We start from the raw sequence: 27,781 nt of genomic DNA, 5'->3' as shown, positions 1-27,781 counted from the left end.
AGTAGAGTCCAACTGGTAACAAGTGTTTGCACGAAGAAACAAACAAACAAATGAGCTGTAACTGCAAAGTGCTGCTCCGCACAGAAATTACAACTTGACAAAAGCTCTTTGTCTTTTTTTTTCTTTACTGAAAACCCCCACAAATACACACATGCTTTGCCCAAATCACATTTAATTCTGAGGAAACGTTATATACATCATGCACGTTGGACTTATTCTGCATTACCTACAGTCAAACATAAACCTTACATTGAAATATGTCTGTATCCTGTATTTCTACTCAAAATAAGAAAAAAACACGTCCTTCTCTAAGAAAAATCTATCTGCATGGATATGACACAAAACCAAGTTACTCATCTCTTAAAAAAATTCATCACGTGCTTATTTCATAATTGCAAAGAAAGCTGCCAACTCAAACTCACACCACCGAGTCGTTCATTGCTAGTGCTCATGCTGCGCAACCCAAAGGACTGCGAAGCTCAGTGCAGCGCCCAGAACAGGGCATCAGAGCAGCACAATCCCAGTGCAGGGCACACAACCCCCCCCCCCCGATGTACTTCTGTATCTGTATTGTTCAGAATCCAGTCATTACTCGATGGAACCAAAGTCCTGTTGGAAGTGGGGAAGATAAACTCACAATAACAGTCTCCCAGGCTCCAGTGCTTTACCGTCGAAGATCTACAGAGAGATGCGTACTCTTCTTCCTGATGCGTCACCCCAGCTTACATCTCAGTTTTAAAGTGGCTGAATGCGGTCCTAGCAGTCCTTTGTGTTCCTGCTACGAGTACAGCCCTGGGCATCAGGAAACTCTGCTCCAATCCCACTTCCAGCAGAGACTTCCTTTACGAACTCAGCCAGCTTACTCCAATTCTTTCTGCCTCAGCTTTCCAGAGCTATTTGCCACAGCTAATACAAAGGAGTGTCATGGGATTTAAACCACAAATCCCAGAGGAGTGCTTTGAGATGCTGTAAGAAAAAAGTTTAAGTACAAGCTAATCATTATATCCTGATTTACTGAAATTGTGTTTAATTTTTCCCAAAGTTCACTACAGATGGGGAGAGGAAACAAACAAAAAAAACCCCACAAGCATTTGCATAACTCTGGATTTGTAACTTAAACTTTTTGTTTTTAATATGAAGTTTTTCAGTTGTCAGTTGTTAAAATTGAAGAACTAATGCTTTGCAAATACCTGTTTTGATGCCACAAACAGTAGAATTCTGAAATGTTTCCACTTCCCAAGCAGTTCCGCTTATCTAGCATTTACATCTAATCATGCTTAGAACCAATCTGTGCCAAGCCCAGGTTTATTCTGAGGGCAGCTCGTGGCTGTACTTTATACAGGAACTAGGAAACTCGAATACGCCCGCAAATCTTTAACCCATCACCTGGCCGAACGACAGAGAAGAAAATGCATTTTGTAACCCACCTTCAAGCACTAAGACAACTTGTTTAGGGGCAGCAGGAAGTACGATTTAAATAAAGAGAAGTAGTGATACATACAGAGCTCTTTTACTGTGCCATACAGAAGCAGGGTAAGCCTGAGTTGGAACTGCAAATAACCTCCTTGTCAGGATTTAAAGAGAAGCAAAAAAGACCCAACAGAAACTCTCAAACATCCAAAGTGGCAGCTCTATTTGTTGAAGACAAAACATAACAAAAAACAAAACTCAACACTTTTTTTTTTTTAGCCTCACAAAGAGCATAAAATCTTCTTATTACTAAAGATATGTGTGTACATAAAAGACTGCTCTTTCTCTGCTTGTTGAAAGGCAGAAATCTGAGAGCAATCAAATGCAATGGCAGCATAGCATAGGCTGTATCAAAAACAGAGGGAGACAAAGCCTCAATACTCATCCCTGGGGAAAAACAGCAACAAAAACAACAGCAACAAAAACAACAGCAGCCTCTCTGATTCCTGTTTCTGCAGCAAGTAAGAACAAGCCCTTTGGCATTTCTCTCACTTTCATTCAGATTCCACCCCAAATCACACCCATGAAATGACTTCAGAAACTGCTGAAAAGGATTCCATGGACACATTAGCTCTGCAAATACACACGTTGATTTCAATGTTTCTCTATAATCAGAATAATGGCAAAATTCCACTTTTAAGGTCAGTCTTATTTTGATAATGAAACTTCTCAGTTCATTCCCACTTATCTGCTCATACAGATGACTTGAGGAATTTTATTTTAATTTATTTCTCTCTCAGGGCAAATTATGTTTAGAGAGAAAAAAAAAACGAGCTCTAACAACAAATGCCAATGACTATCTTATAAATCATCTCTCTCTCTAATGGAAAGTCCTACATCCTTCCTGATCCACCCCCTCAGCTTATCCATGGATGTGGGAGGGGAAAAAAGACAAGAAGAGCCCACAGCACATTTCCTACACGTTCACAGAAGTAGAGCCTGAAAAGCCCTTATGCATATTTGCCACTTGTATATATGAACCACCTAATAAAAGGCTGCATATACCAATTACCTTTTCTTTTCTTGTACATACTTTCAAGCAGTAAACAGCAATTAGCAGCTGCAGTGCTTTTCTATCCAGGATGTGTGTATTAACTGGTGACTCACCAAACAATTTGCAGCCCAGCATGCCAGTTATCTTCTCCTCCACTGAAAGAAATACTATTTTAAACAGAAAGTTAACCGCTACAGATCTTGCAGGCAGCAGAACAAGATAAATATTGCTGGTGAACCCCAACAGTGCAGAGGAAAGTGGGTGGTTTCAATAGCCTACTGCAAGCTTTTTTAAAATACTCAAATAGGAATGAATGATATGGGGGGGGGGGGGGGGGGGGGGGGGGGGGGAAAAAAAGGATTTTTAAAAAAAAAAAAAAAGGAGGGGGGGGGGGGGGGGGGGGGGGGGGGGGAAGAGTGGAGGAAGGTAAGAAAGGATTATTGCAAAGTCAACCCACACTGCTACTTGCCTTTTGTGATATACAGACCTGCACTGCATGAACAATTTCAGTATAGGGCTAAGGGTTGTTTTGTAATCTTCTGTAAGTACATTTGTAACCTGACTCAGTGATTTATTTCAAATGGGGACAGTAATCTACATAACAGAGGCCAAAGGCAGCATGCAGCTGGCTCACAAAGAGCTTGAAGTTAGTACCTACGCTACAAAGGTTATCTGTGAGGGAACAGCTCCCAAATCCTAGCTCTCCAACACCTCTTCCAGAGGTGTTTCTTCCAGAACGCTTAACCTCTAATTTGTAAAGCACGTTGCCAGCTCCTCCTCCAGATTACGTCCACCATGTAATGAGTTTGACATTACAGATTTGGCCAAACTACTGTTACAACCTATCTGATCAGATGCAATCAGAAAGCAGTACAATCCAATTAAATTCTATGGAATTAAGGGCAACTGCTTTCTGCTCCTTACGTTGCCCTTTAGTGCCAGCATGTGGAACTTATTTACCAACAGTTTAGAAAATCTACAATTTAGTGTTTGAAAACTGAACAACACACGTCAAATACTTTAATTCCATTAGAAATCAGTTAGAACTTATGATTAGTAGATTTAAATGCTTTGTCAAAATAAGAAATCTAAACAACAAAACCCAGGAAATTAAAAAAAAATTGCAGTCATGTCATTTATGTGCAAAAATAAAAAAATACAAATAGGCGATGGTCATGTTGAATCCTTCCAAATCTCATAATTCTTTAAAAACTACAGAAGGAAAAAGCAAGCCTGCTTGAAAAACATTACTCTTTTATTCTCTGAATAAGAAGGCTGAAATAAAGCTTGTAGAATCCTTTTCCATATTGCCTATTCAAATGCCAAATGGAGAATTAGGTTTCCTTCAGCGTGACCTCAGTCATTCTTCACCAACCACAGCAGTTACCTGAATCCATCATTTGCAATGGAGGTTTAAGGTTATTTTTTACAAATCAGGAGAGCCAATATATGTCAGAAAATGAATTCAGGAATGCAAAAACATATTCTATTAGCATACTCTTGTGGTACTACTTTATCCCCGGTTCTGATTAAGACACAGGATTTTAACCTATCACTGTCACATTCACAAACAGTAACGCCTTTTACAGCCAACACTGTTTAGTGAAATACTGCTCAGCTGCACAAAAAGGCAATACCACCAATCTTCTGCAAGCAAAACTTAGCATGCTTTTGAGATATTTGGAGTGGCTAAAAGCCCAAGCTGAAGCCACTGTGTGTCAAGTTGGAATTTTTTAGACTGACATTGAATATGTACTTCTAAGAAGCACCAATTACATTACAAACCTGCCATGTGAATAGTCTTGGTACATGCAGTAAATCTGACAAAACTGAGATGTCACATTTCTTGTGTACAAAACGTGTGGCTCATTTTCTCCTGATGGTATCTTCACACACTGAGTGCTTTCCAAGAAAGTAAACACATCGTGAACGGAAACAATTATGATACAACGTATGTCACAAGATTAGTATAGCTCACAAGGTTTGGATTTGGTACAAATGCAGCACGCAGATGATCTCTGCAGGTGCTGTAGAAACAGACAGAAGCATATCAGCATGGCAAAAGTATTCAGGGTAGTTCTGTCTGGACTGCTACAGATCCAGACATCCTGCCAAACTCAAAACATCAGTTTCTACATAAAGACAGTGCAGCTTAAAAAATAACAATAAAATTAAAGACATATGGGAAAGTTTGGAAATGAAAGGTAGGGAGATTTCTGGAAACGAGGAACTTCAGTCCTACTGCAGCCAGTGAGACCACAGGCATTTAAGGAAAGACTATAAAATCAAAATATATATCTGGCACTAACAGAGACATGAATAAAAAAGATCAGTAGGAACTCACTTGGAAACTCATATTATAGATAAAGTTGACTGAACAGTTAACAAAGTTACCTACAAGGTAACCAATGTTCACCAAAGCCACTCTGATAGGTAACAAGTCCTAATGGGAAGAAAAAGGATTGACTGATTTACTTCAGACCGATGCTGGCCCATGTCCAACAATAACAAACTGCAGAGAAGCTAACACAAAAAAAAAACAAAACCCCATCACTCTCAGAAGTCACAGCTAAGAGCTCGCCTTTAGCCAACTCACTCCTGTCAGCTACGGACAGCAACACCCACAACCCTGGCCAACTACCACCCGTCACCTCAGCCGCCGCCACCGCCATCTTGCCGGGCCCGCCCGTCACCCGCCCTTCATCGCACCGCGCAGGCGCAGCTGCTCCGCGCATGCTCAGTTCGGTGGTGGCCCGGCAGGCGGCATGGAAGAAGCGCTGAAGCGGGAGCTGGGTACCGCGGTGCTCCGTGCTACCGGGCACTTGGGGGGCGGTTGTATCAGCCAGGGCCAGAGCTATGAGACGGATGGCGGCCGGGTGTATGTGAAGAGCAACTCCAAGCCGGAGGTGGGGGGATGGGAGGGTAGGGAGCGTGTGGCGGACCCCTGGCTCGGGGCGGGGGTTGCATGGGCTCCTGTGAGGGCGGCCGCTCGGTGGAGGTGGGCGGCGGGCTGGGCTCGGTCTCTTCGTGGGGAAGGAGGTTGGTCGGCCGGATGGCTGGCTGGCCGGCCGGCCGGCCTCAGGCAGTAGCGGGTGAGCAGCTGGAGTCAAGGAGGTAGCCTGCTGCTGAGGTTAGAGGTCTGCTTCGTTTGCCAGCTTCTGCCCGGTGCGCGGTGGGGGCTGCTGCGAGTCTGGGATATAGGGCAGGGACAGTGTTAGTGTCACTGCGGCTGCATACACTGTGGAAGTGTCCAGAGAGAGCTATAGGAGGTACAAAATTGAATGGGGGTATGTATGTTAATTTGTTGTAACAAAACCACTCGTTTTCTTCAATAACAAGCTTTTTGCAGTAGAATCATAAAATAATAAAATTGCTCAGGTTGGAAAAGATCTTCAAGATCTTCAAGTCCAACTGCAACCTAACCATACTGCCCTGACTCCAACAACCCACCGCTAAATCATGCCCCCGAGCACCACATCCAGACGGTTTTTAAACACACTCAGGGATGGTGACTCAGCCACCTCCCTGGGGAGCCTGTTCCAGTGCTTAGCAGCCCTTATTCCACAGTTGTCCAAGATATTCTGCTTTGTCCTTTCAGTATCCAGTACCAGCTGCTGTAGAAAGTAACCGTCTGCATTTGGCAGTGATGATACAGTACAGCATACATGAATGATGTGCTCCTTTAAAAAAAAATATCGGGTGGAATTTACTTTACAGGTACTCTGTGCTTGTGGCAGCCAAGTGAATAGTTCCATTGGACTAACCCAAGTCAGTACTTTTATTTCCATTTAATAGCAAACAAATATTTTTAAAAGTTTGTATGCGTCTGTGTGTAACTCTTCTAAATTTGTTGTTGCTCCCTGATTGTATCAGGGAACCAGACGGAAGATCAAATGCACCAAGGTGGTAATGCAGCAAAATACTGACAGGCCATTCTGCTCTATGTGAGGCTGAAAATACTTTGAATTGAAACACAGCCGTTCTACTGAGGCTTTTGTTTAATGTGTGTTTAGGTATTCAGTGCAGTTCATGACAAGATAGGGCCGTGGAAAGAAGATCTGGAAAGATTTTTCTATTCAGTAATCGTTTTGGTTTTTTTATTATTACTATTTTGCCTGTGTCTGTGGGATTCCAAATGCTGATTAAAGCGGACTTTGCCAAGCTGTTGTAATGCTGTGCAGCATGTGCAGCAATGAGTATATATCAGCAGTTTCTTTAAAAAAACAAAATCCTTTAGAAAATGCTGGGTTTTTTTAACTATTAAAGTTAACACCCGACTTTAACCTGTTATGATGATGTAGATAGAAGTGCAGTGTTTACAGATTTCCTCTGAACAAAGATACTGCAGCCTGTTCCAGTATTTCGTTCTTGGTCTTCTTTAGGTTATGGAATTTTAAGTCGCTGTCTATTGTAAACAGTCCTCTCACTGTATTTTGTGTGTTAGTAATGACGGACTTGTATTCAGTTTCTGTTTTATTCATTATATTTCATCGCTTTTACGTTCAGCAAATATTACCAATTTCCTGAATGTCTTCTTCTCCAACCTCTGTGTAACTCTTCAGGAGCAGTATTTCCTCATGTGATTAGTGCCGCTGATGTCAGTGGAGCAACTCAAGAGAATGAATGTTATTGAAAGCAAATAACAGTTGCAGAAAAAAGTGCCATGCTAAGAATGTCTTAAAGTCAAATGCTGTTGATAGTGGCTTAGGTTCTCAGGGCTTCTTTGTGCTAATGCATTATGGGATGTTTGGCAGCTGTCACTTATTTATTTTTTCCAATGAGGCAAAAGAAATAGTCCCAGAATAGTCATTTTTTGACTGTAAATTGTGCTGTTTTGAAGATATAGGCTGTGTCAGGAAAGTCACGAAGAATGTGAATATCAGCACCACTTATGGCACCTGTGACATGTATCTGTCTAGTCACTTGCTTCATGATCAACTAATAAAATACCACTTACATTTTATATATGCAAGTTACATTCCTTCAATTGTAAACAGACTAAGTTTCTTTTGCATTTATAGAGCACAGCAGAAACTAAGTCCCTCTGATGGAATCATTTTATGAAGTGAAATCTCTAATTCTAAACTGGCTGTCAGATTGGGTTGTTTGGATTTGCAGTAACCTACTTGTTCCTTGTTTTTTATTTAATGTCTACAGCCTTGATTGGTTTGATGAAATAATTTTCTTTACCTGCGACTGACGTTAATAGAGATTAATGCTTTCCTTTAATATTTGGCAGGCTAGAAGAATGTTTGAGGGAGAAATGGCAAGTCTAGAAGCCATCCTGAAAACAGAGACAATAAAAGTGCCTAAACCCATCAAAATTATAGACCTGCCTGGGATCAGTACTCTGTTTGTGATGGAACATTTGGAAATGAGAGGCTTAAACAGGTAAAACACAGCAGTATCATTGCTTCTTTCTGTCAGAAATTTTTACTGTTATGGTATTTAAATGGCTTTTTTTTAAGGGGGATTTTTTTGGGTGTGTGTCAAGTCAAGATACCTTTAGAAATTAAATAGCAGAGAACTATATAAAATACATCAGAATACTTCAGCTGACAGGTCAGTCATACATCAATAAGTGTGTATGTTCTTGTTTATTTTTATAATACTTGATTATTTTTAAATCATAGTTTGTTTTTTACACTAAGGAGAATTACATATTTGGTCAGCTGTTTTATACACTTATGTTTGGTATAAGAACCAGTGTTTATTATTTCTTGTCATGAGTGTGCAAAGCTGCTTCCAAACATGATTGCATCCTGATTTCATTTTATTTTTTCAATAATTCTCACATTGATTTTGATGGCATTAAGCCTTTGGCCCTTCTCTGTCGCAAATGCTTAAGTAATTTTAAAAGTGATGAGTATTTCCCTCCAGTTTCATTAGGCAGCTAGACATAGCCAATTTCCTATTTCAGTCTCAGAATTTCTGCTGCCAGCTTAGTTTCTAATTTGTTAAGACAACTCAGTGAACTCCAAGATGAAGAACAGAAATTCTGCTGTGTTTTTGCTGACTAAGAGGACAATGTACAAATGCACCCTCTGTCCTACAAATGTCAGGGGATAGCTATGGTCTGTGTTAACAAGAAAAAAAAGAAGAAATGACCTTCCCTCCAATGACAGTGCCTTTAGAACCAGGGAGAGATGTGAGAGGTGAGAGACAGGAAAAGTAGCGTAGTGCCATTCATGTGGGAGGCAACTGGCTGTAAGAGTTGTTTGTAATTGCAGCAAGACTTTTCTGAACTGTGTAGAGGGCAAACTTTTATTTAAAAATTAAAAAGAGAAGATAAATGAGGGCTATCAAACTCTTTGGCCTTGTAGGCCTTTTAGAGAGAAGATGGCATAATGAGTGACAGATATAAAGAGGAGTCTGAGTCTTGTCTTCTTTGCTAAGGATAGTTTTGTTTCTAGGCATTCCTCAAAGCTTGGAACACAGCTGGCTGATCTCCACCTTCATAACCAGAAACTTGGAGAGAAGCTGAAGAAGGAAGAGAGCACAATTGGTACAGTACACAGATGTTTATGAATTTAACCTAGTTAATAATCTACAAAACAGTTAAATTAGCTTCTGTTATTTCAGGATAAATGTTCTTCTTCCACTAAAGATGTCGTAAGAATAGTTGTTCAAGAAACGCTCAGGCTGAGAGGGGATGGGTTCGGGTTTTTTTGTTGTTTTATTTTTTTTGCTCCTGTTTGTTCTATTTTGGACTTCTGTAAGCAAAACAATTATTCAGTTTGGACCATTAGAATCCTGAACCATGGCTTCTACAAGGACATGATGTTAGAGCAGATATACAACCTCAGAATATGATGATGAATTTATAATGTAGTTAATTTACATCAAGCTCTAAAGTTAACCGATAGTAACAACCATTGTAACAAAAAGTATATAAATGTGCAATTTTTTAAAATCTCAGTAGGAAAAGCATTGTACCCTTCATTGCGTAGTTTTTAAGGTCCATTTGTAATTTAGATGCTTAGAATCTTGTCATTGGTATTGGATTTTTGTCTTTGGTTTGAAAGGTAAAGGGCAAGGGCAAATGGAAGTCCAGTTTGTGGATCAATTTGGCTTTCATACAGTTACCTGCTGTGGCTATCTTCCACAGGTAGGTTGCGCTTCATGAGAGTGATAGAATTTTATCTTAATTTGCCTTGAATAATGCACAAAGGGCCAAAAATATTGTAATAGAAATTCATTTATATCTGTGACGCTCTAAAAAAGAAAAAACATTGTTCAGTCTGCAAAAGAAAGCTGTGCCTTGTACACCGCTTACAGATGCATTAGACATCCATAGCTTTTCATTTTTTTTTTTGTATTGTATTGCTCAGTGAAAACTATTTTCCCCATATTTTAATATTTTAAGATACTTTTAATTGAAATTGTAACATTTACTATTCAGGGTGTTTTCAGCATAAAGGTTGTATAATCTTCCAAAATTTTATTTGACAAACTGTCCTTTGTGTGATGTAGAACCAACATCTGCAATCCTCTTCCTTCAGGTGAATGACTGGCAGACTGACTGGGTGACTTTCTTTGCCAAGCAAAGAATCCAGCCCCAGATGGATATGATTGAAAAGAATTCAGGAGATAGGGAAGCAAGAGAACTTTGGGCACAACTTCAGGTAAAAGTTCTCTCCCTTGCTTAGATTTTCTTGTCATAAAACAAAGTTCCTACTTGGTGTTATGCTTCGGTACTGTTGGTAAGAGACTCAAAGACTCCAGCTTTTAGAAATTAAAATGCCTTCTATTCTAAGTTACACTGGCCTTTGCAAATCGCCCTATACTCTAAAATGAAAGTGTACCAAATACTGTTTGGCTTATTGTTTGGGAAATTGTAGATCAAGCTCACATTTCTTGTTCCCTCGAAAACATTTGTGATGAGAAATGTACAAATGGAGTGCTGTTCTGCACATTCTCTTTGTTTAAGGTTTGTGTCTGATTAAGTGACTACAGTATTAGGTGTTTGGGTGCTGTTTTGTGGAAATCTTTTCAAGATTGTCAGGAGTATCCTGAGCCTTCTAATGATGATCAAGTGAGTTTGCTTAATATTTTTAAAATCCGATAAATGCTGAGTGTAGTTTTAAATTTTGAAAATTTTAATGCTAAAAGAAGCCACCTGAACAGTTCATTGACTAGTCGTCAGCCTCTTGCTTTTGTGTAAAAGTAGAAATTCTCTTGATTTTATCTGCATCTCTGTTGATCAGGTCCTGTGGTGTTCCAACTTAATTTTTTAAACTGATTTTTAAGAAAGTTGATTTCATGCTCTGCAATGTTTGCATGTATGTGGATAAAACCCTATAATCATTCACTTTTAAATTTATTATTGATATGTCTTGCTTTTCTTCCGCTGCAGCTGAAGATACCGAGTTTGTTCTGTGATGTAGAAATTGTTCCTGCTCTCCTGCATGGAGATCTCTGGGGAGGAAATGTTGCAGAGGATGATTCTGGTCCAATTATTTTTGATCCAGCTTCTTTCTATGGCCATTCAGAGTACGAGCTTGCAATAGCAGGGATGTTTGGTGGTTTCAGCAGTTCTTTTTACTCTGCTTATCACAGTAAAATTCCCAAAGCTCCAGGGTTTGAAAAGCGTCTAAAGCTTTATCAGCTTTTTCACTACATGAACCATTGGAACCATTTTGGTACAGGGTACAGAGGGTCTTCTCTAAACATTATGAGAAATCTGATAAAGTGACTTCCTGCTCAAGCAGGATGCTGCCTGTGTTGCTTGGGAAACCGTACACTTGGTGATGCAACTACAGGAGTGGCAGCGTTAAAATAGCTACCAGACCCTTGACCCTGTTGCCCAGCTTAAGAACTAGAATTGATGAGTCCTACTGAATACCAGGTATGGCATATTCATCCCTTTTTAGTGTAGTTGGAGAGGGAAATATCTAAGGAAGGTGCTTATTTGATTGTGTAAAAGATCCATTGATGTCAAGAAGGCATTGCGTGCTTGAGACTAGGCAAGTTAATAGAAATCAAAGCACTCAAGTGTAAATTATTTGGAAGAAGTTTTCTTAGGGACCAGTTGCTCTTAAGAGTAGAGAAATGCCAGGGATTGCATTTGTACCCTAATGGAAAATATTAGAGGAGTGTTTGTGAAATGGAAATCTGCTTTTCTTAATTACTGAGCAGATGGCTAGAAAATTTGCTCATTGTTTTTTGCTGTTCCTCCTGCCGGTTCCATGATAGACCACTCAGATCCTTTAAAGTCTTAATTTCCAGTTAGGTGCATGGAAACAGTATTAACAAAATATTTGGACAGCCAACAAGACAATTGTGTAATTGAAACTGTAAAAAGGGATTTGGACTTGCTAATCATTTTGTTAATGTGATTTCACTGGGTGGAGACTGCTTCTCATTCTGTTGAAAAGCAGTGCAAAATTTGTATTTTTTTTCTGACCTGCATTTTGATGCCACGTGACCTTCCTGTAGGCTGTTCTGTGCTGGCCAGTCAGCCAGTTCCCATCTAGAGTAATTTTATTTTTACTGGAACTAGCTCTGTTTTCTGAGTTAGACTTTTGTCCAATAGTATACATTCTTAAAGAAGGTTTTCTCAAGTAAGACGCTCTACTTGTGTACATCGTGTGAAGATGTACTCTCTCATTAACAGGAAGGTGCACTTTTTGATTGCCCACAGGGTAACGCTGTCAAATTGTGGTATGGTCCTCACATAAGTTACGTAGTTTAGCCTACAGGTGCCCTAAGTTAACTTATTTTTTTCAGTACCCACTAAGTGCACTTCTTAGCTCTTGGGATAAGAGACATGGAACCAAAAGAAGTTAAAATGTAACGTACAGAACAGCAATTCTTTATCACTGCCAGAAATGATGTAATGATAGCTTTGCAGAATAGCTGTTTGTTGCACTTGCAAGATAATACTAAAACTGTAACCCTGCTGTTTTTGATATAGGCTGGTAATGAAATTGCAGTGCAGGCGTGCCAGGTAGGTGAGATAAATGCATGATTCCTAACATGAACGTTAAGTGTTTGGGAATGACTAATTTAAAATGTTTTTTGCTGGATGTTGGAAGATCATTGAGAGTTTTCTAGTTGTTGATTTTGCAGTTATTTGTACGGATTGAAAGCAATTTTGGAGAAGACAATCACTTGATGTAACTTTGCTTAGTTCTACCACTCTACTCATTGGCTGTTTAACGTGCTACAAAAAGTTGTAAAGCCTTGCTTGGTAGAATAGCTGTTACTTTTGTCTTGTTCCATAATAAAAAGTTTTCCCTATTGGTTATTGTTGTCTCTGTTTTCTGAATTAAAACATTACAGCTTGCTTTCATTCCTGCGGAGCTCCTTGACTGGCCTGTTAAGTCCCTAGTTTGTTGGACATAATAGTCAACAAAGACGATGATGGAAGCACAGTCAGATTTTAATTTGGAGTACTGCGTCACTGAAAAAAACATACGTTTAGTTACAGATAGGACCTCAAATGATACTAAGTTTTCCAGCTGTGTGTATTTCATCAGCTATTTGGATACTGCTGATGAACTGTTCCCACTATGCCTATGTCCTTATACCAATCATGCAAACTGAACATTCCATTATACAGCTGATTGAAGAATTTTTGTCAGTAGTCAATCTGTTCAGATCTATTAATAGTTCGTATGTCTTCACAAAAAGGTAAAAGTTACTTAACAGAGTTGCTGGGTTTATGAATCTTCAACAAATCTTCAACATGTTTATGTTGCTAAAGTACTTGAATACTTTTGACTTCTCACCTTCTGATCATAACAAAAGTGAATTTTCTGTCAGTCATAGGTGAGAGTGGTAAGTGCTAAATCCTCAGAGTTCACCTTTTCCCGATAGAACAAAAAGTATTGTTGTGATAGAAGGAAAATTGCTTTGTTTGTAGGTTATGCAAAGAGAAACAATTCTGCTTGGAGTTTTAGTTTTCAGCATATTTGTGGGTTTTTTTTAAGCTGTTTTAAGTACCTCTTTAAAATGACAGGGGTACGTAAAGAGGAATAGAAATGGGGCATAACAGTGAACTGTAGCATGGATGCCATAGCTCTGCGTTCTCAAAAACAGCAATTTAGTTAAACTAAACTAGAGGATGGAGAAGAGGATGAGGTCTTTTCTGAAAGCAAGCTGCTGGTGAAACCTAAGAAGAAACTGCTCCAGTTCTGTAAGGTAATTTTTTTAAATATATATGAATATTGTATAGTTCTGTACCACTCTTAAAATCCTTGTCTTGCCCTTTGTGTCCCAGGCATGCCTCTGTTATTTTTATCTCATTCTCATAGTTTAAAGTTGGTGTGTCCTGCTTTTCCTTCTCAAGTTTTTCTTCCTCTTTGCTCCTTCCATACATTCTGAATCTGGCATGTTTCCTTGTACCTGTGCTCTCATTTAATATTTCCTTGTTCTTTGTCGTAGTTTTGCTGACTTTGCATTTCTATGTGAAGAAGGAAAAAGGATTAAAAAAAAAACCAAACAAGCACGTTTTTTAAAATGCAGTGTACATACCCTTGTGAAAACACGTTGAGAAGATATTGCTGTTTAAGTTCTTTCTCAAGATGGATCACAGTGCACGTGTAGCACACAGAGATTAAGGCATCTCACGGTGTTATCTTTGCTAACTGCACTTATTTTAGTATCCACACATCTTACTGTTTATTTTTGATACATTGAATATCAGGTCTTCTGCATCTTTATCTTCAAACAAACAAACAGAACACCCAAAAACTTTTGAAATTACTTCCGTAAGGATTTCTTTAGTGAGCTGGGATATAATTTGTGCATAATTTCAATAACATCAGTTTCTAGGAAACTGATATATGAGAAACTTCTTATACTGAAGATCAGATATGCACTATTAAAGGAGCTCTGAATTACTTGTCCTTGAATGGTTCTTATTGGAGCTCCAGTAATGTCTGTCAAAAGAAAGGAGTTTTTTATGATGAAAAGTCTTTTCTTGTTTTTGACTTAAGCTGCTTTATATAGCTTCTTTTTATTTTTTCCTATAATTCTTCAGAAGATTTTCTCTCAAAGGAGAAAAAACACATCTTTTTCTTGGTGTGCATTGGAATTTCTGTCTTCTGTATATTCTGAGGTACCTGAAAACAGTTGTTAGACATAGTAATGAGCAAAACAAGAAGAGCAGGGAAACTGAACAATTACAACCTCCACTACAGCATAACCCGAGGACAAGTCTCAAACCAGGAAGCTGGAGCGTGCATGTGGGACTTGACCTTGGTGCTGAAGTGACCATATGGGGAGGTTGCAGTTAGGTACTACTGGGTGTTCTAAAACACTTCCTTCAAGCCCACCTGGGACGCTTATAAATTGTTCTATTCCGTGTTTGAAATTATGTTTGAGGCTGCATGTATGGATGAACAGAGATGTTAAGAAACTAGGGCATTCACCTGCTCATTTCTCATTAACTATCGATCAAGAGTTGAAGCAAACAGAAGTCTGGCCTATCTCTCGGCTACTACATCAGTGATGTGATATACTTGGATTAATGCAGTCCTATTCCTGGTTTAAACAAAAATAAAACATTATAATTCTGAAAGAAGTGTTATAGTAAATAACGATTGACATCTTTGCTGGAAATTGTAGGACAGAAATCTGTGGTGTACTAGACTGCAAAAAATTAAGCTTCAGTAGTAACATTGTGGATGAGCATCTGTTATCCTTTTTTTTTTTAATTGTTCCTAACAGGTAAATAGAAGAATGAGTTATGATACGTATGTCTTTGAAGAAAAAAAGGGTCCCTTGCTTATTGTCTATTTTGTTGCAAAAAAAAACCCAACTTCATTCCTTTCCCCCGGGTGCTCAGTTGCAACTTCTGGTATGATTCCTTGTTTCCAGCAGTTGGAGACCATAGCTGTAATGGTAGGGTACTCTTTAGGGCTTCGTATACCTGAAATTCAAATGACTTTGTGTTCTTGCTGTCTGTGGATCAGTCATGTGATCTAATGGCCTCAAAGTGTTTGAAATTCACAAGCATAATCAAGTTGCTTTGAGTGCATATGCACTGGCTTACTGTAATTTAATGTACATACTGAGCTCTTAGGCTTTTAAGCTTCCTTTGGTCTGTGTGTAGTTGCTTACTTCTGCAGTCTGTGCCTACCTCTTAGGCACAGGTTCTCCATGAGAATGCGCATACAAGCTATGTAAGACTCCTAGAGAAAGTGCTGACTTTTTCTTTGCCTCTCCCCAGCACCGCTTTCTGTAGCTCTATTTTATTTTACAGCTAGTATGTCAGTGTTCTGATTCTTATAAAATATTACAGCTGAACTTCACAGAAGGATTGCCAGAACAGTCACTAGTTACTTCAGATGTATAATGCAAAGTTCCAGCCAAGATACGGAACGTTGGATGTGAAACAGGAACTGCCAGATTACGATATGCTAGGACTCAGTCATAGCTATGTAAGTGTGTTATCTTTATCCATCTATTATTTGAACAAATATTGTAGGGTCTGGGTTGCAAGAATGGTGTACTTCATAACTGAGAGCACCTGTGCACTTTGAGTACTAAGGGATTAAACTGAGTGGCACCAAGGGCTCTTCTTTCTGTGTATTACAGATTATGAAATGAGATAAAAAGGTGAAATTATTTCCTAAAAAAAAAAACAGATTAACTCAGGGGAAGCACATAGGAACAGTAACATCCCAAATTTATTTATTATCAGTTTTATGCTTTTACTCTGAATTTTCACTCTAACATCCAGCCACAAGCAGCTTGCTATTTTACTGAATTGAAGGTGTTTCCAGGCAGTAAAAAGCTCTTGATTCTTGCAACATCATGTCCTGAGAGAGATCTCAGCAATGACAGCAGAACTCCAGTCCATGCAAGCAGAGAGAAAATGAAATACTTTCCATATATTTACGTTAGCTGTCCTAGCAGCATGATTTACTAGCGGACTGAAAATTTGTTGCTCATATCTTTAAGAACCGCAACAATGCAGCAGACAGCGTGATTTGTAGCGTTGCATTTAGACTCCCTCTGGTGGATTTGTTGAAGAGTTACTCTTCTACTAAAGCAAACACGGAGCTTAAAAAAGAAAAACGGGTTCAAACTACAAATACCAGCAGCTCTCAGCGCTGTTGAGAAAGGACCCAGGACACACCTCTCAATTTTATTCTACGAATATTTTTTTCTTCTATGTGAGCCGATGGGAAGCAAGGCACTTGGGAACGTTATCTCTGAATTAATTTTTTTTTTGGCTGCTGTTTTTTTTTTTTATTTGGTGGATAGCCCTCCCTACCTCGTAGCAGCGTGACAGTGAAAGAAGGACCCAAACCTTTAATCTTGTTTTGCACTGGATTTAGCAGGAGACAGTTGCAGAAGCCTGGGAATTACCATGGAAAAGATCCTGAAAACAGAATTGAAAACTTCAGTTCTGAAGGCCTTTGGGAGCTCGGGAGGAGGATATATTAGCCAAGGCCAAGCTTATGAAACAGACAGTGGACGAATATTTGTTAAAATCAACCACAAGGCTCAGGTTAATGCTAGCAGATATCTGACTATTAATGTTATTGTAATTAGAGAGCTTTTTTCTTGTATAAGCAGATGACTGATGATTTAGAGTTCTGCATTTTCAGGCTGATTGATTTCCAGCTTTCGTTTCAGTTTTCTTTTAAAAGCTGTGGTTTACTTCAAGTGTTAACATAGTGGGTTTAGTTAATGGAAAATGAGATGTAATGCATTATGATAATCATCAACAACAGGAATCGTCATTGTTACATGTAAACAAGGGGCTGAGTACAGAGCTGTTATTGTAGCACTTAATTTAGAAAAGCCTAAAGCTGAATTTGCATTCACTGCATTACTTTTCATGTTTCAGTGGGAAGGGAGGAAACAAAGAATATCAGTGCTAAAACTCATGTTTTTTTTCTTGGTTGATTTGGTTTGTTTGCTTTAAGCCATAGAGGTTTCAAACTTCCCCTTTGTTGCTGGGTTTTCTACGATAAGATTATTGCAAATGTTCAGGCCAAGCTCTTGGCTTGTCTATTACTAAATGAATACAGTACTCAATATATATATATTTTTGCAATACAGCGCAGCAGAAACTTCCTTTATCAATATCTAAAATATCAATATCTAAAAGCACCTTAAAACTGCTGCGAAGAACAACATCTTCCCTTCAAAAATGCAGAGTACAGGCTTAGACTCTGTACTGTCATCTCATCTGGTGGCCACTGATCTGTGTAGAAAGGAGAACCAGTTTAGGGATTCAGTCTTCATTTAGTAGTGGACAACTGTGGTTTTGAAGGAAGGTGTCTTGGGTTTTATCCTTAGAGATCCTGTTATGTCTGAGTAGTTTATCTCCATAAACAACTGGGAGTTCAAGGTGAAATACTACATATCCTACTGCCGTAGAAGAAATTGGCAAAAACTAATGAAGAATAATAAAATAAAGTTCCGAAGTCTCATTGTATCGATTGAAAGCTTCATTCTTTTATTAAGATAAACTAAATTGTAAATTTATAAAAATAATTTTTTTTTTCCAAAGTATTTGTTGTGAACATCTCTATTTTAGCTAAAAGATATTCTTATTCCTTGACAGGCTAGAAAAATGTTTGAGGGGGAAATGGCAAGTTTAGAAGCAATTCAAAAAACCAATATTGTGAGAGTGCCTCAGCCTATTAAAGTAATTGACCTTCCTGGAGGCGGAGCAATGTTTGTCATGGAGTACCTAAAGATGAAGAACCTCAACAAGTATGTTTGTACATCCTTTTCTCTTTTTTGGAATATTTTCTTATAGCTTACATTTTCTGTCCTGTTTGCAGCTGGGAGTGAATTAATTTTGTTCCTAGTACCTGGTACGCTGCTGTGTTTTGAATGAGAATAATGTTGATGAAGCTGTTGTTGCAGAGCAGTGCTTATGTTAAACCAAGGACCTTCAGCTTCTCACACTGCCCTGCAGAGAGGGGGCTGGGGGTACACAAGAAGCTAAACAGTAAGACTGGGAAGTTGGGTGGGGGGTGGGAGGCACTGCTCAGGGTCTGGCTGGGTGTAAGTCACAGGTGGTGAGCATTACTTTGCATACAACAACTACATTGTGCATCACTTGTTTTGTATATTTTTATCATTATTAATGTTTTCCCTTAATTCTCTGTCCTTTATCTCAACCTATGAGTTTTTTTGTTGTTTTGTTTGTTCCTGATGCTCTCCCCCATCCCACTGTGGGGAGAGTGAGTGAAGGCTGTGTGGTGCTTAGCTGCCTAGTGGGTTAAGACACAACACTTGGTCAGAAAGCTTCCTGTAAAGAACCTCACTGTTCTCTTAGAGATACAGCATGTATTTATCAAGACTGATGTTTCTGTGTTTATGCATGTAACCTTGTGGGTGTTTCTTTTTTTTCCCAAGAATATTGATTTATGTTCTTTTTTACGATCACATTTAATCAGAGTTATTGTCTATCTATTTACTCCCTATTATGTACTTGTGAAATTCGTTATTTCTGGCAAATGTAAAACCTTACACTTGGTCATAATGAATTGAGATTTTTCTTCCTGTAATATTTTGTTCATTTGTTTAGTTTCAGTTTTGTTTTGTTCCTTGATCCTACAGATATTCTTCAAAGCTTGGAGAGCAGATAGCAGATCTTCATCTTTACAACCAGAAACTTGGAGAGAAATTGAGAAAGGAAGGAAGTACAATTGGTAGAGTATAGATTTTGTGTACTAAAACAAAAATAATTCATTTGGCTGTGGTATAGTAGTGTTGTCATACTGGCTGCAGTCAGTACTAGGGCACTGTTGAGTTCCTAAGCTCTGTCAAGAATACTCATTACTAGCTTGCAGTTTCGGTTTATGCTTGTAGCCATCAACTTCAAAATCACCTCATACGGGTAGCGTTGGAGCAGCTTAGTCTCTTATTTGCTATGGTACTTTAATTTATTTTTATTATTTTTTTTTATTATTTTACTTTTAAAAGCTCTTTAATTTTTACGTTTGTTCATGTTCTTTCCATTTTTAGAGGGCGTTAAGATGATGAAATAACTGTAACTTATATTTGCCCATGCTTACATTTATTTTTTTTATGCCTATCGTAGTTCTGTGTTTGCAAACCTTACTCTCAAAACTCCTGGTGTTTGTTATGTTTCTTAGGTAAAGGAGCCAGTTACTCTGAATTTCAGTATGTGGATAAGTTTGGATTCCATAAGGCCACTTGCTGTGGTTATATACCACAGGTACGTTGCCCATTTGTGAAAGCTGGCGTACTCACATGGTTCTGTAAACTCCTTATGTAAAGGTGTGTTTCACTGGCCTTCAGCTTTAGGATAACAGTTTTGCTTTCACAGCTTCATTTTGACCTGATGGTGAAGGGAATATGATGGCTCTTCAATGTGTGTAGCTTGCTACTTTGCATGTAACAAGTAAACAGAGTGGATTGAATAACAATTTGAAATTACTTGGTGGTTCTTTAGCCTTGTGATACTTAATAAGCATCTCTTCCCCAACCATGTCTTTGAGTTTTCCAAACTCCTACTATATAGATCTTAAATGGTAATATCCACTGTTATTAGATGGCTTTATCACAGAAGACATTGGAACTATCTCTGAGATAACTCAGTCGTTTGCTGACTGCGCGTGACAGAGTTTCATCCTACTAATTAACTGAATCAACGTACTATTATTTGAAAGACCTTGTTAAGTACAGCTTCATACCAAATTAGAAACATGTTGCCTAATTAAAGTTAACTAATCCTTTTGCATTTCCAGAAAGGCCTTAGAATATAATATGGATCAACTGAAATGAGCTCACCAGAAACTATACCTCCAAAACACATTAAGGAAATTTCAATAAATGAAAATAGGCAGAGCCTCAACTTACACCTCATGTTAAAGACAGGATCACTTAGGCATGGAAGAAAGCACCACTTCAAACTGAGCAATTGACTGGATGTCTGATAGAATTTGAATTAGCATGTTTAATTCTGACATTGTGTCAGTATCAAACATCTTAACTCGATAAATATTATTAATACTGACTGTGCATATGTTAAAATAGTTTTAAGTGTCTGCATTTTGTTTTCTAGGTGAATGAATGGCAGAGTGATTGGCCTTCTTTCTTTATTCGTCACAGACTCCAAGCTCAACTGGATTTGATTGAAAAAGATTATGGAGACAGAGAAGCAAGAGAACTTTGGTCACAGCTAAAGGTGTGAACTGAATCTTAAATGTGTGGGGTTTTTTTTTTTTTTTGAATGTTAGAAAATACGTATCAATGGAATTTTAAATGTGTTTTATAACAGGTTTACATAGCTTTTCATGAACAACAGTAACTGGATTAGCTTCATGGCTGGTTCAACAACACAGTCAGCTGAAAGGATTCATGTTACTCTTCCAATTTTTTTGTTATTTTTTTAACAGATAGTGAAAACAAACCTGCAAGTCAGCACTAACAGTTATTTCTTTGAATATAGCTAATAGTAATATGTTAAATCCTGTCTAAGAACTTGGTGTTGCAAACTGCATAAGGTTCTGCCGCCTAGGCAGAATTTTTAATTGGTCCAGGCTCACAGCTGTGACTGTGGTTCAGTCATGCTCTATACAGTGATTAGGAAACAACCAGGAAGGTATTCCTCTTCAAGCTCCATGGCACAAATGTGTTTCCATATATCTACTGTTGCCCTTTTGCCACTGAAACCATTTATTTTATATTTCTTGAGACCACCTGTACTATTAATGTTTAGAAACAATATAAAATTATAGAGGTTGATACTAGAGTGTGAATTAAATGAGTTGCTAAGCTCTGTCAAGAATAATCAAAACACTTATTACTGATTTACAGTTTAGGTTTATGCTTATAGCCATCAACTTCAAAATTGCTTAATGAGGACTGAAAACAGGTAGTATTTGAGCAGCTTAGTCTCTTATTTCTTATTGTACTTTGTTTGTTTAGTATTTTGTTTAAAGCTCTTTAATTTTTACGTGTTTGTTCATATTCTTTTAGGTAAAGATTCCTGAAATGTTTTCTGACGTAGAAATTGTTCCTGCTCTCCTGCATGGGGACCTGTGGGCAGGAAATGTGGCTGAGGATGACTCCGGGCCGATTATCTTTGACCCTGCTTCCTTTTATGGCCATTCAGAGTTTGAGCTGGCCATTGCTGGAATGTTTGGTGGGTTTAGCAGCTCATTTTTCTCTGCCTATCACAGTAAAATACCCAAAGCTCCAGGGTTTGAGAAACGAAATAAATTGTATCAGCTCTTTAATTACATAAACCACTGGAACCATTTTGGGACAGGGTACAGAGGATCTACGATAAATGTGATGAGAAAACTTTTAAAGTAACCAGACAGGGACTAAGTAATTTCTCAAAACTAAGTAATTAGCAGTTTCTGCTTATCAGAAGTAACACAAGCTAGGAATCAGTGTTGATGATAAAACACGTGACAAGGCTTAGTACACTTTTGAGCCTCACTAAATGTTAAAAGTGATTGCCTAATGTTTAATTTACACAGTAATTTACTAGCACGGATTCATATGAAGAAAAGGACTGCATTGTTTATGAAGACTCCACTAGGCTGGGAAGTAGCATTACAGTCAACCTAACCTTATTCTGTACAGAGTCTCACTTCCTAGCTGCTGCATTTCCACAGTTGTTTGCAACTTGCCGCTTCTGTTGCTCTCTCAGCAGCTACATTACTCCCAGTAACGACTGGGAGTTACTGTTTTGGGACTGGACTGTGGTGCTGGAAGTAATCACTGGTTTCTTACCTCCCCCCCGCCCCCATTTGTTTTGCTTTGCTTTAGTTTTCCCTTCTGTCTTTGTTTCTATCCTTCTACCCATTTATGTTTGTCTTTGTTTCTTTCCCATGTAAGGGTTATGATCCAAAATTTAAGTCAGATTTTATGAATGTGAAAATAAAAACATTCTTTTTCATTTAAAGGTAGGCAGGGCCCTTCGGACTGCAACAGATGCTAGCATTCCTACTATTTATTTTAATTTAATGTAATTAAATGTTTTCTTGTGTTTCCCTGAGAAATTCAGTTGAGTAGTATTTCTTAAAAATGATGTTACTGTAGTTCCTTGGTAATTAATTATATGGTCAGAAAATGGATTGTTACCACTAGTTAGATAATAACATAGCTTTAATAGTCTGCATTGTGTGTTATACTCTGATAGTAACAATTAAATAACTATGAAAACATAGCAAACAGTAGGAGGGATACTTGTTTTCATAACAATTAACAGTTTTGCTGTGTTGGTTGGTGCCTGATGTATTTTACTTTTAGAAAATAATGTACAATAGGCAAAACTAGTCTGTTCTGCCACTGCTGCTTTATCGAAGGAACGGTGTCAAACTGGATGGCTTTATAATCTTTTTTAGTATTCCTAACATTCTATTTTTATAGAAAATTGTGAGGATGTGGGGAGAAAACTGTGCAATAAAGACACTAGCATACAATGTGAGTGACAGTACATTAACAACATTTTTTTTTTAATGAAAGTAGTAAAAAAAAATGAGTATGGTCCAACAAATGCGTAAGTGAATCAGGAAATTGGAATGAGAATGATAGAACTTGCATTTTCAGGATTCAGATGGTTGTAGTGACTAATACCCAAAATGTTATATTCAGAAATATCAAATAACTTCATCTAAGTTTTCAGTGGCTGTGCTATAATGATTTCTTAAAATTTGTAATTTATACTATTTAGAAAAGAATTATCTAAATATAATACACTATTATTAGGGTTTGGTTTTTTTTTTTTTTACTTGATTTTGGGCTACAATTAGTGGGGTTATAACACTTGATACAATTATAGCAGTGGAAAAATAGAGTGAGAATACAGTTGAAGTTGTAGCTGATAGCTGGAGGATTCCAGTCTGACAAAACAATGAAGTGCTGAGTACTGGCATTTATTCATGTTTGCAATTCAGGTATTGCACTGAAAATACATATGAGCTTAAGATTTATTGTTGTCCAATAAAATACTTGCATTGCAGAAACTAAGTATTTGGTGTACCTGCCTTCTGCGGTTGTGTTTTGTGTTAATGAACTTGATCCTGAAGATGGATATTTGATCCTGGGAAAGAGAAACCACCTGTCCTTCTGTGCTGACTGAAGTTTTTCCCTGTATTTTCTTTCATAGCCGATAGGGAATGAATGAGCACCTCTGGGGCCTGCTCCTTGGGCTGTGCTCTCTGTGAAGCAAAAGCATAAGGTGAGGTGACTTACTCAGTGTCTGCATTAGGTTCTGACTTCGATGTGCCACAAGAGGAGCGGCCATGTAGTGCTGTGGTAACGAGGATCTGGGGGGGAGGTGGGGGGAAGTGGGTGGAAGCGTGGTGTGCTGAGGGGTACAACATCTTCCTCAGGAACATTCCAGGAACGACGCTGATCCGAGGACTGGTAACTGCTGAGAGGGGCACATGTGAGCCTGCTCTTCTCTTCCCCTCTCTGGAATGCTAAAGCTACAGCTATCGCATCTTTGTGCTTTAGATGAGTTGACCATTACCCTCTCCACCTCAAACATGATGTGATCGTTAAGAAATGGCGGTGGTTGTGGATAACACTGCACTCCAGCTGCCTTCTGCATTTTGCAGCCTATGCCCAATGCCTAAAGGGAAATTCACCTCAGCTCTTAGGGCCGTGACAGACTTTCTGCACTCGGGCACGTGACGCGTGCGAGCCACACGCTGCACTCAGAGCCGCAGCACGGCGCGCACCCCGCTCCCTCAGCCCCCGCCCCGCGCAGGGGTGGAGCCGTCCCTGCGGCCTTTGGTCCCGCGCGGCGCTCCGTAGGAGAAGGGCTGGCTCTGAGCAGCGCCGCGCCGGTTGCCTGGGTAATACAGGGGGCGGCTCGGGGTCCCGGAGCTTCCGCCATCTCCGGGCGCCGCCCGCTGTGTGGGAGCCGTGTGCGAGGGGCGGGCGGCTCAGCCTGCGCGCGGTAACGCGGCTGTAGCGGCGCCGTGACACGGAGCGCTGTGGCGGCCTCGGCCATGGCTGTGGGAGAGGCGGATGGAGCCGGCTCGGAGGAGAGCAGGAGCCGGGAGGCAGATGTCATCTCCCGGGGAAACATCCTGGAGAGCTTCACCGAGAGCCAGGAGGTGCGGGCGCTCCTCGGGAACCTGAGAACCGTGTACGGGGACCCGGTGGCTCAGGAGGTGATCGTGGAGAAATTCATCGGTAAGGCATTTATTCATAATAATAAAAAAGGCTAAAGTAACAACTGTGGATTGATTATAACCTTCAAACCTTTTCAACAGGTAGTTGGGATTTTCAGTTTTATTTTTTCAAGATACATGTTTTGCTTCCACCCGGGGCTTGGGTTTGAGGGCCCTGAATTCTGAGCCATGCGGAACCTCCTGCTCCTACACACAGAAAGTAACAGAGCTAACATTTGTGTGTTTCTGCCACATAAAGTCAATTTTGCACCTGTCTGCTTCCCAAACGCATCCATCTTCAGCTTGGAAGCGGTCATTTCATGTTTTTGGTTTTATGTTTCATATAAAAACTGAAGGGCAGCCGAATCCACACACGTGGTGTTATTTCTGAGAGGAGGAGCCTCAGATGTGGCCGCAGCTGAGCTGCTGTGCTGTGCAATGGAAGCAGTTCTGCTCCCAGACCTCTTCTAGTACAGACGTGGTGTAATTGTGTTCATAGCACTGGCTGAGGCAAATAGCTTCTGGAATGCCCGGCTTTCTGTTTGATGCAATATCCTGACCAGGTAACTTGTAAGACTTGAAGTTTCATGTGTCTGAAATCGAATTAAGTGTTTTGTATCACTTTTGGAGAAGTGATGAAATTGCTGAAACCTATGAAGAGCCGAAGTCCTGCTTCATTGTCTGTGCTTTTGACAAACTAGGTAGGCCAGCAATAAACCAGAAAGCCCCAGATTTGGAAATCTGACCCAGCAGAAGTTATTGAATCAACTGACAGTAGTCCATCCGAGGAGACTGGTGACAAACATAACTGCTTAGAAGGAAGTATTAAGAACACTGGTGTTCATGTTGAATGTTCAGTGTCACAGGTGAAAAGGCAGAGTTTGATGGGGTAGGAAAGCATGTACTGAAAGTCATCAACTGCTGAACAGCAAATCATCCTTCTATACCTTGCTTGCACATCATATACTCTGTCTGTGTATCTGGGCTGTATTTGTGGTCTTCCTGCGTGCATCTCCTCTCTATCACAAATTCTTAGGAGAAAAATCACATTGCTACCCACTACAAGACTGATTTCTGCACTTCTTGGGAACGTGTCAGTTGAAGGTAGGGGGGATGTAGCTGTATCATAGACATCAGAAGAACGTATCATTGCTTAGAACGTGCTGCTGAAACTGACAGGCGCTGTACACGTTCTTCAAATCGTAGTTCTAATATTTAGTGTCACAAATTATCATCTGGCCTTCCGTAGGCGAATGTCCCAAATATGGTGACAGGCTAAACGAGTGGCTTATCAATTTGAAGGTTAGGGAATATCTTAATCTATATGCAGACCATGCGGTAATAATCAGTTACAGAGGATTTTGATACAGGTCTCCAGAACATTCACAAAAACGTGTGATGCTTTTTTGAGAACTTAAAACAGAAGTCTGGTTTAGATGGTTCTATTTGCAACCACAGTTTTGTAGGAAAATTTCGGAAGTTGTTTTTTTCATAATAGCACTAGAATAATTTTTTTTTGCAGTTCTTCAACGTTTTTATTTGGGGTTTTATTTTATATTACCACACTGATCTGGGAAAACAATTTGATGGAATAATGAATTGTAGTTAAATTCCACTTCTGCTTCTGGCTATTGCTTTGAGTGTTGATAGAATTTCTTGTACTCTGTGATTTTGTTATTTGTATAAAGCCTCAGATATCATTAATTAAAATGGAAAAATAACGATAATGGGGAATGCAGGCTTCTATCATGATAGTAGACAGCGCAGTGGAATCCCATTGGAATTGTACAACTTAGTGCCAGGGATAGCGTTGGACTGGCTGGTGTCTTGAGCATGGATGCGCAGTGTCATCCAGTGGTCAACCACAGCACTGCTGAAGCTGTGTTACGTCAAATCGAAGTTTGGAGTGAGAAGGAGAAAGGGACAGAGAGCAACATTGTTTGAGAGAGAAACAAATGCAGGAAAATGAAAGAATAAGATTTCTAATTAAAAATCAGTTTTCTGACCAAATACCTAAAATGACCCAGGTAGTATTGATCATTTAATGATCTCTTTCTGAAGTATAACTTTTATCTAACAGTAATTTGAGGGACTCCTGGAAGAGAGTTTTTGATTCAGTGCAGGTAAATGATCTAACTGCAGAGACCCTGTATAGCCTGTATTTTATACTAATTTCTCTGTTCTCTCCTTGCTCTTTGACCTCGTTTAAAGGTGTGACAACAGTTAGCTCAAGGCTATTGAAATCTTAAACTAAAGCTGTCCAGAATCAGGAGTGTGTCTCTCACAGTTGATGTCCTTAAGGGTCTTTAATTTGAATTGTTAATTACAGATGCCTCTTTCTTTTCAGTTATAATGGACAAGTACCAGGAGCAGCCTCACTTGCTGGATCGCCACTTAGGTAGGGATGTCATCTTTTTCGCAATAAGTTTTGTGTGTGTATACTTGTTCTTAAACTAGTAAGCCTATATATGCATTGCAGCATTGCTGTGATTAATATTAGATACACTGTATGACAACTACCTCTCTCCCAACTATTAGAAGTATGAGAAACTGTCACGAAACTGTATGTGTTCTCACTTTTTTCCTCTCCTCTCCTTAGAGTGGATGATGAATATGTTGCTGGATATAATACGAGACAGTGAATCTCCTCCTGTGCTTTTTCACTTGGCTTTTAAATTCCTTTACATCATTACAAAGGTATAAAAACCCCATATCCAAAATTAAACATTCTATAACTGAATGTACGTAGATTTTCAGTATCTTTGCTGTTTAAATAACTTGAAAACATGATAGTTCAAAAATAGAATAAAAGTAATTATTGTCTGAATAATGCAGCAAAACATTTGAAATTGTAGTGTGAAGGATTAGTTGTTTTGGGTTTTTTTTTGCAAGGGTAAAGCATCATTTTCCTGATATTTCATCCTATTTATTGATCCAGAGTAGTAAAAAGCAAGGTTAGAATGCATTAAAAATGCGGACTGTGAGATACTGAGTGGTAAAAAAAGAGTCATAATGTTAAAAAGAAGAGTAAAGTATGGTGAAGAATTAGATTGTGGAACTTCCATCTGAAGTTCTGAAACATGCCTTTTTACTGTAAGGACTGAATGCTGGAATCGATTGCTCTAGGAGATTGTGGAGTCTCCTTTCATGGGGATACTCCAAACCCTGCTAAATAGATGTGGTCCTGGACAATGTGCTGCAAACACGAGGAAAAATTTCTTTCCTTTGAGGGTTG

The 27,781-nt window shown here is 39.1% G+C and overlaps 3 protein-coding genes and 1 long non-coding RNA gene across 6 annotated transcripts in view; 3 read left to right on the top strand and 1 right to left on the bottom strand.

Annotated features, from left to right (window-relative positions):
- LOC110407395 lies at positions 108 to 2,834 on the bottom strand. The gene is made up of 2 exons (XR_002443877.1): positions 2,578 to 2,834; positions 108 to 1,631 (listed from the first exon to the last, which is right to left on the bottom strand). It is a non-coding gene; the product is annotated as an uncharacterized LOC110407395 (long non-coding RNA).
- On the top strand, positions 5,195 to 12,711 carry LOC110407391 (ketosamine-3-kinase-like). 2 transcript variants are annotated; one of them, XM_021415060.1, is made up of 6 exons: positions 5,195 to 5,370; positions 7,704 to 7,855; positions 8,878 to 8,969; positions 9,490 to 9,572; positions 9,967 to 10,089; positions 10,821 to 12,711. In XM_021415060.1, exons 1-6 carry the CDS (start codon positions 5,230 to 5,232, stop codon positions 11,157 to 11,159), a joined length of 930 nt encoding a protein of 309 aa, XP_021270735.1. In that variant the 5' UTR covers positions 5,195 to 5,229; the 3' UTR covers positions 11,160 to 12,711. The 2 variants fall into 2 exon arrangements, with proteins under 2 accessions (XP_021270735.1, XP_021270736.1); XM_021415061.1 differs by having other exon boundaries at positions 5,215 to 5,342.
- On the top strand, positions 12,849 to 23,392 carry FN3K (fructosamine 3 kinase). 2 transcript variants are annotated; one of them, XM_021415063.1, is made up of 7 exons: positions 12,849 to 13,609; positions 15,714 to 15,852; positions 17,994 to 18,145; positions 19,001 to 19,092; positions 19,540 to 19,622; positions 20,472 to 20,594; positions 21,389 to 23,392. In XM_021415063.1, the coding sequence occupies exons 2-7, from the start codon at positions 15,760 to 15,762 to the stop codon at positions 21,725 to 21,727; spliced, it is 882 nt and encodes a 293-aa protein (XP_021270738.1). In that variant the 5' UTR covers positions 12,849 to 13,609; positions 15,714 to 15,759; the 3' UTR covers positions 21,728 to 23,392. The 2 variants fall into 2 exon arrangements, with proteins under 2 accessions (XP_021270738.1, XP_021270737.1); XM_021415062.1 differs by lacking the exons at positions 12,849 to 13,609; positions 15,714 to 15,852 and adding an exon at positions 15,882 to 16,928.
- The window catches only part of TBCD (tubulin folding cofactor D), a 107,806-nt gene continuing 104,217 nt past the window's right edge, over positions 24,193 to 27,781 (top strand). The window contains exons 1-3 of the mRNA XM_021415051.1: positions 24,193 to 24,568; positions 26,894 to 26,944; positions 27,146 to 27,243. Coding sequence (XP_021270726.1) covers positions 24,382 to 24,568; positions 26,894 to 26,944; positions 27,146 to 27,243 — 336 coding nt within the window. The 5' untranslated portion in view covers positions 24,193 to 24,381. The remainder of the gene's footprint in view (positions 24,569 to 26,893; positions 26,945 to 27,145; positions 27,244 to 27,781) is intronic.

The sequence above is a fragment of the Numida meleagris genome, chromosome 17 (genome assembly GCF_002078875.1).
Source record: "Numida meleagris isolate 19003 breed g44 Domestic line chromosome 17, NumMel1.0, whole genome shotgun sequence".
Classification (NCBI taxonomy): Eukaryota; Metazoa; Chordata; class Aves; order Galliformes; family Numididae; genus Numida; species Numida meleagris.
This window is presented reverse-complemented; position numbering and strand designations above follow the sequence as displayed.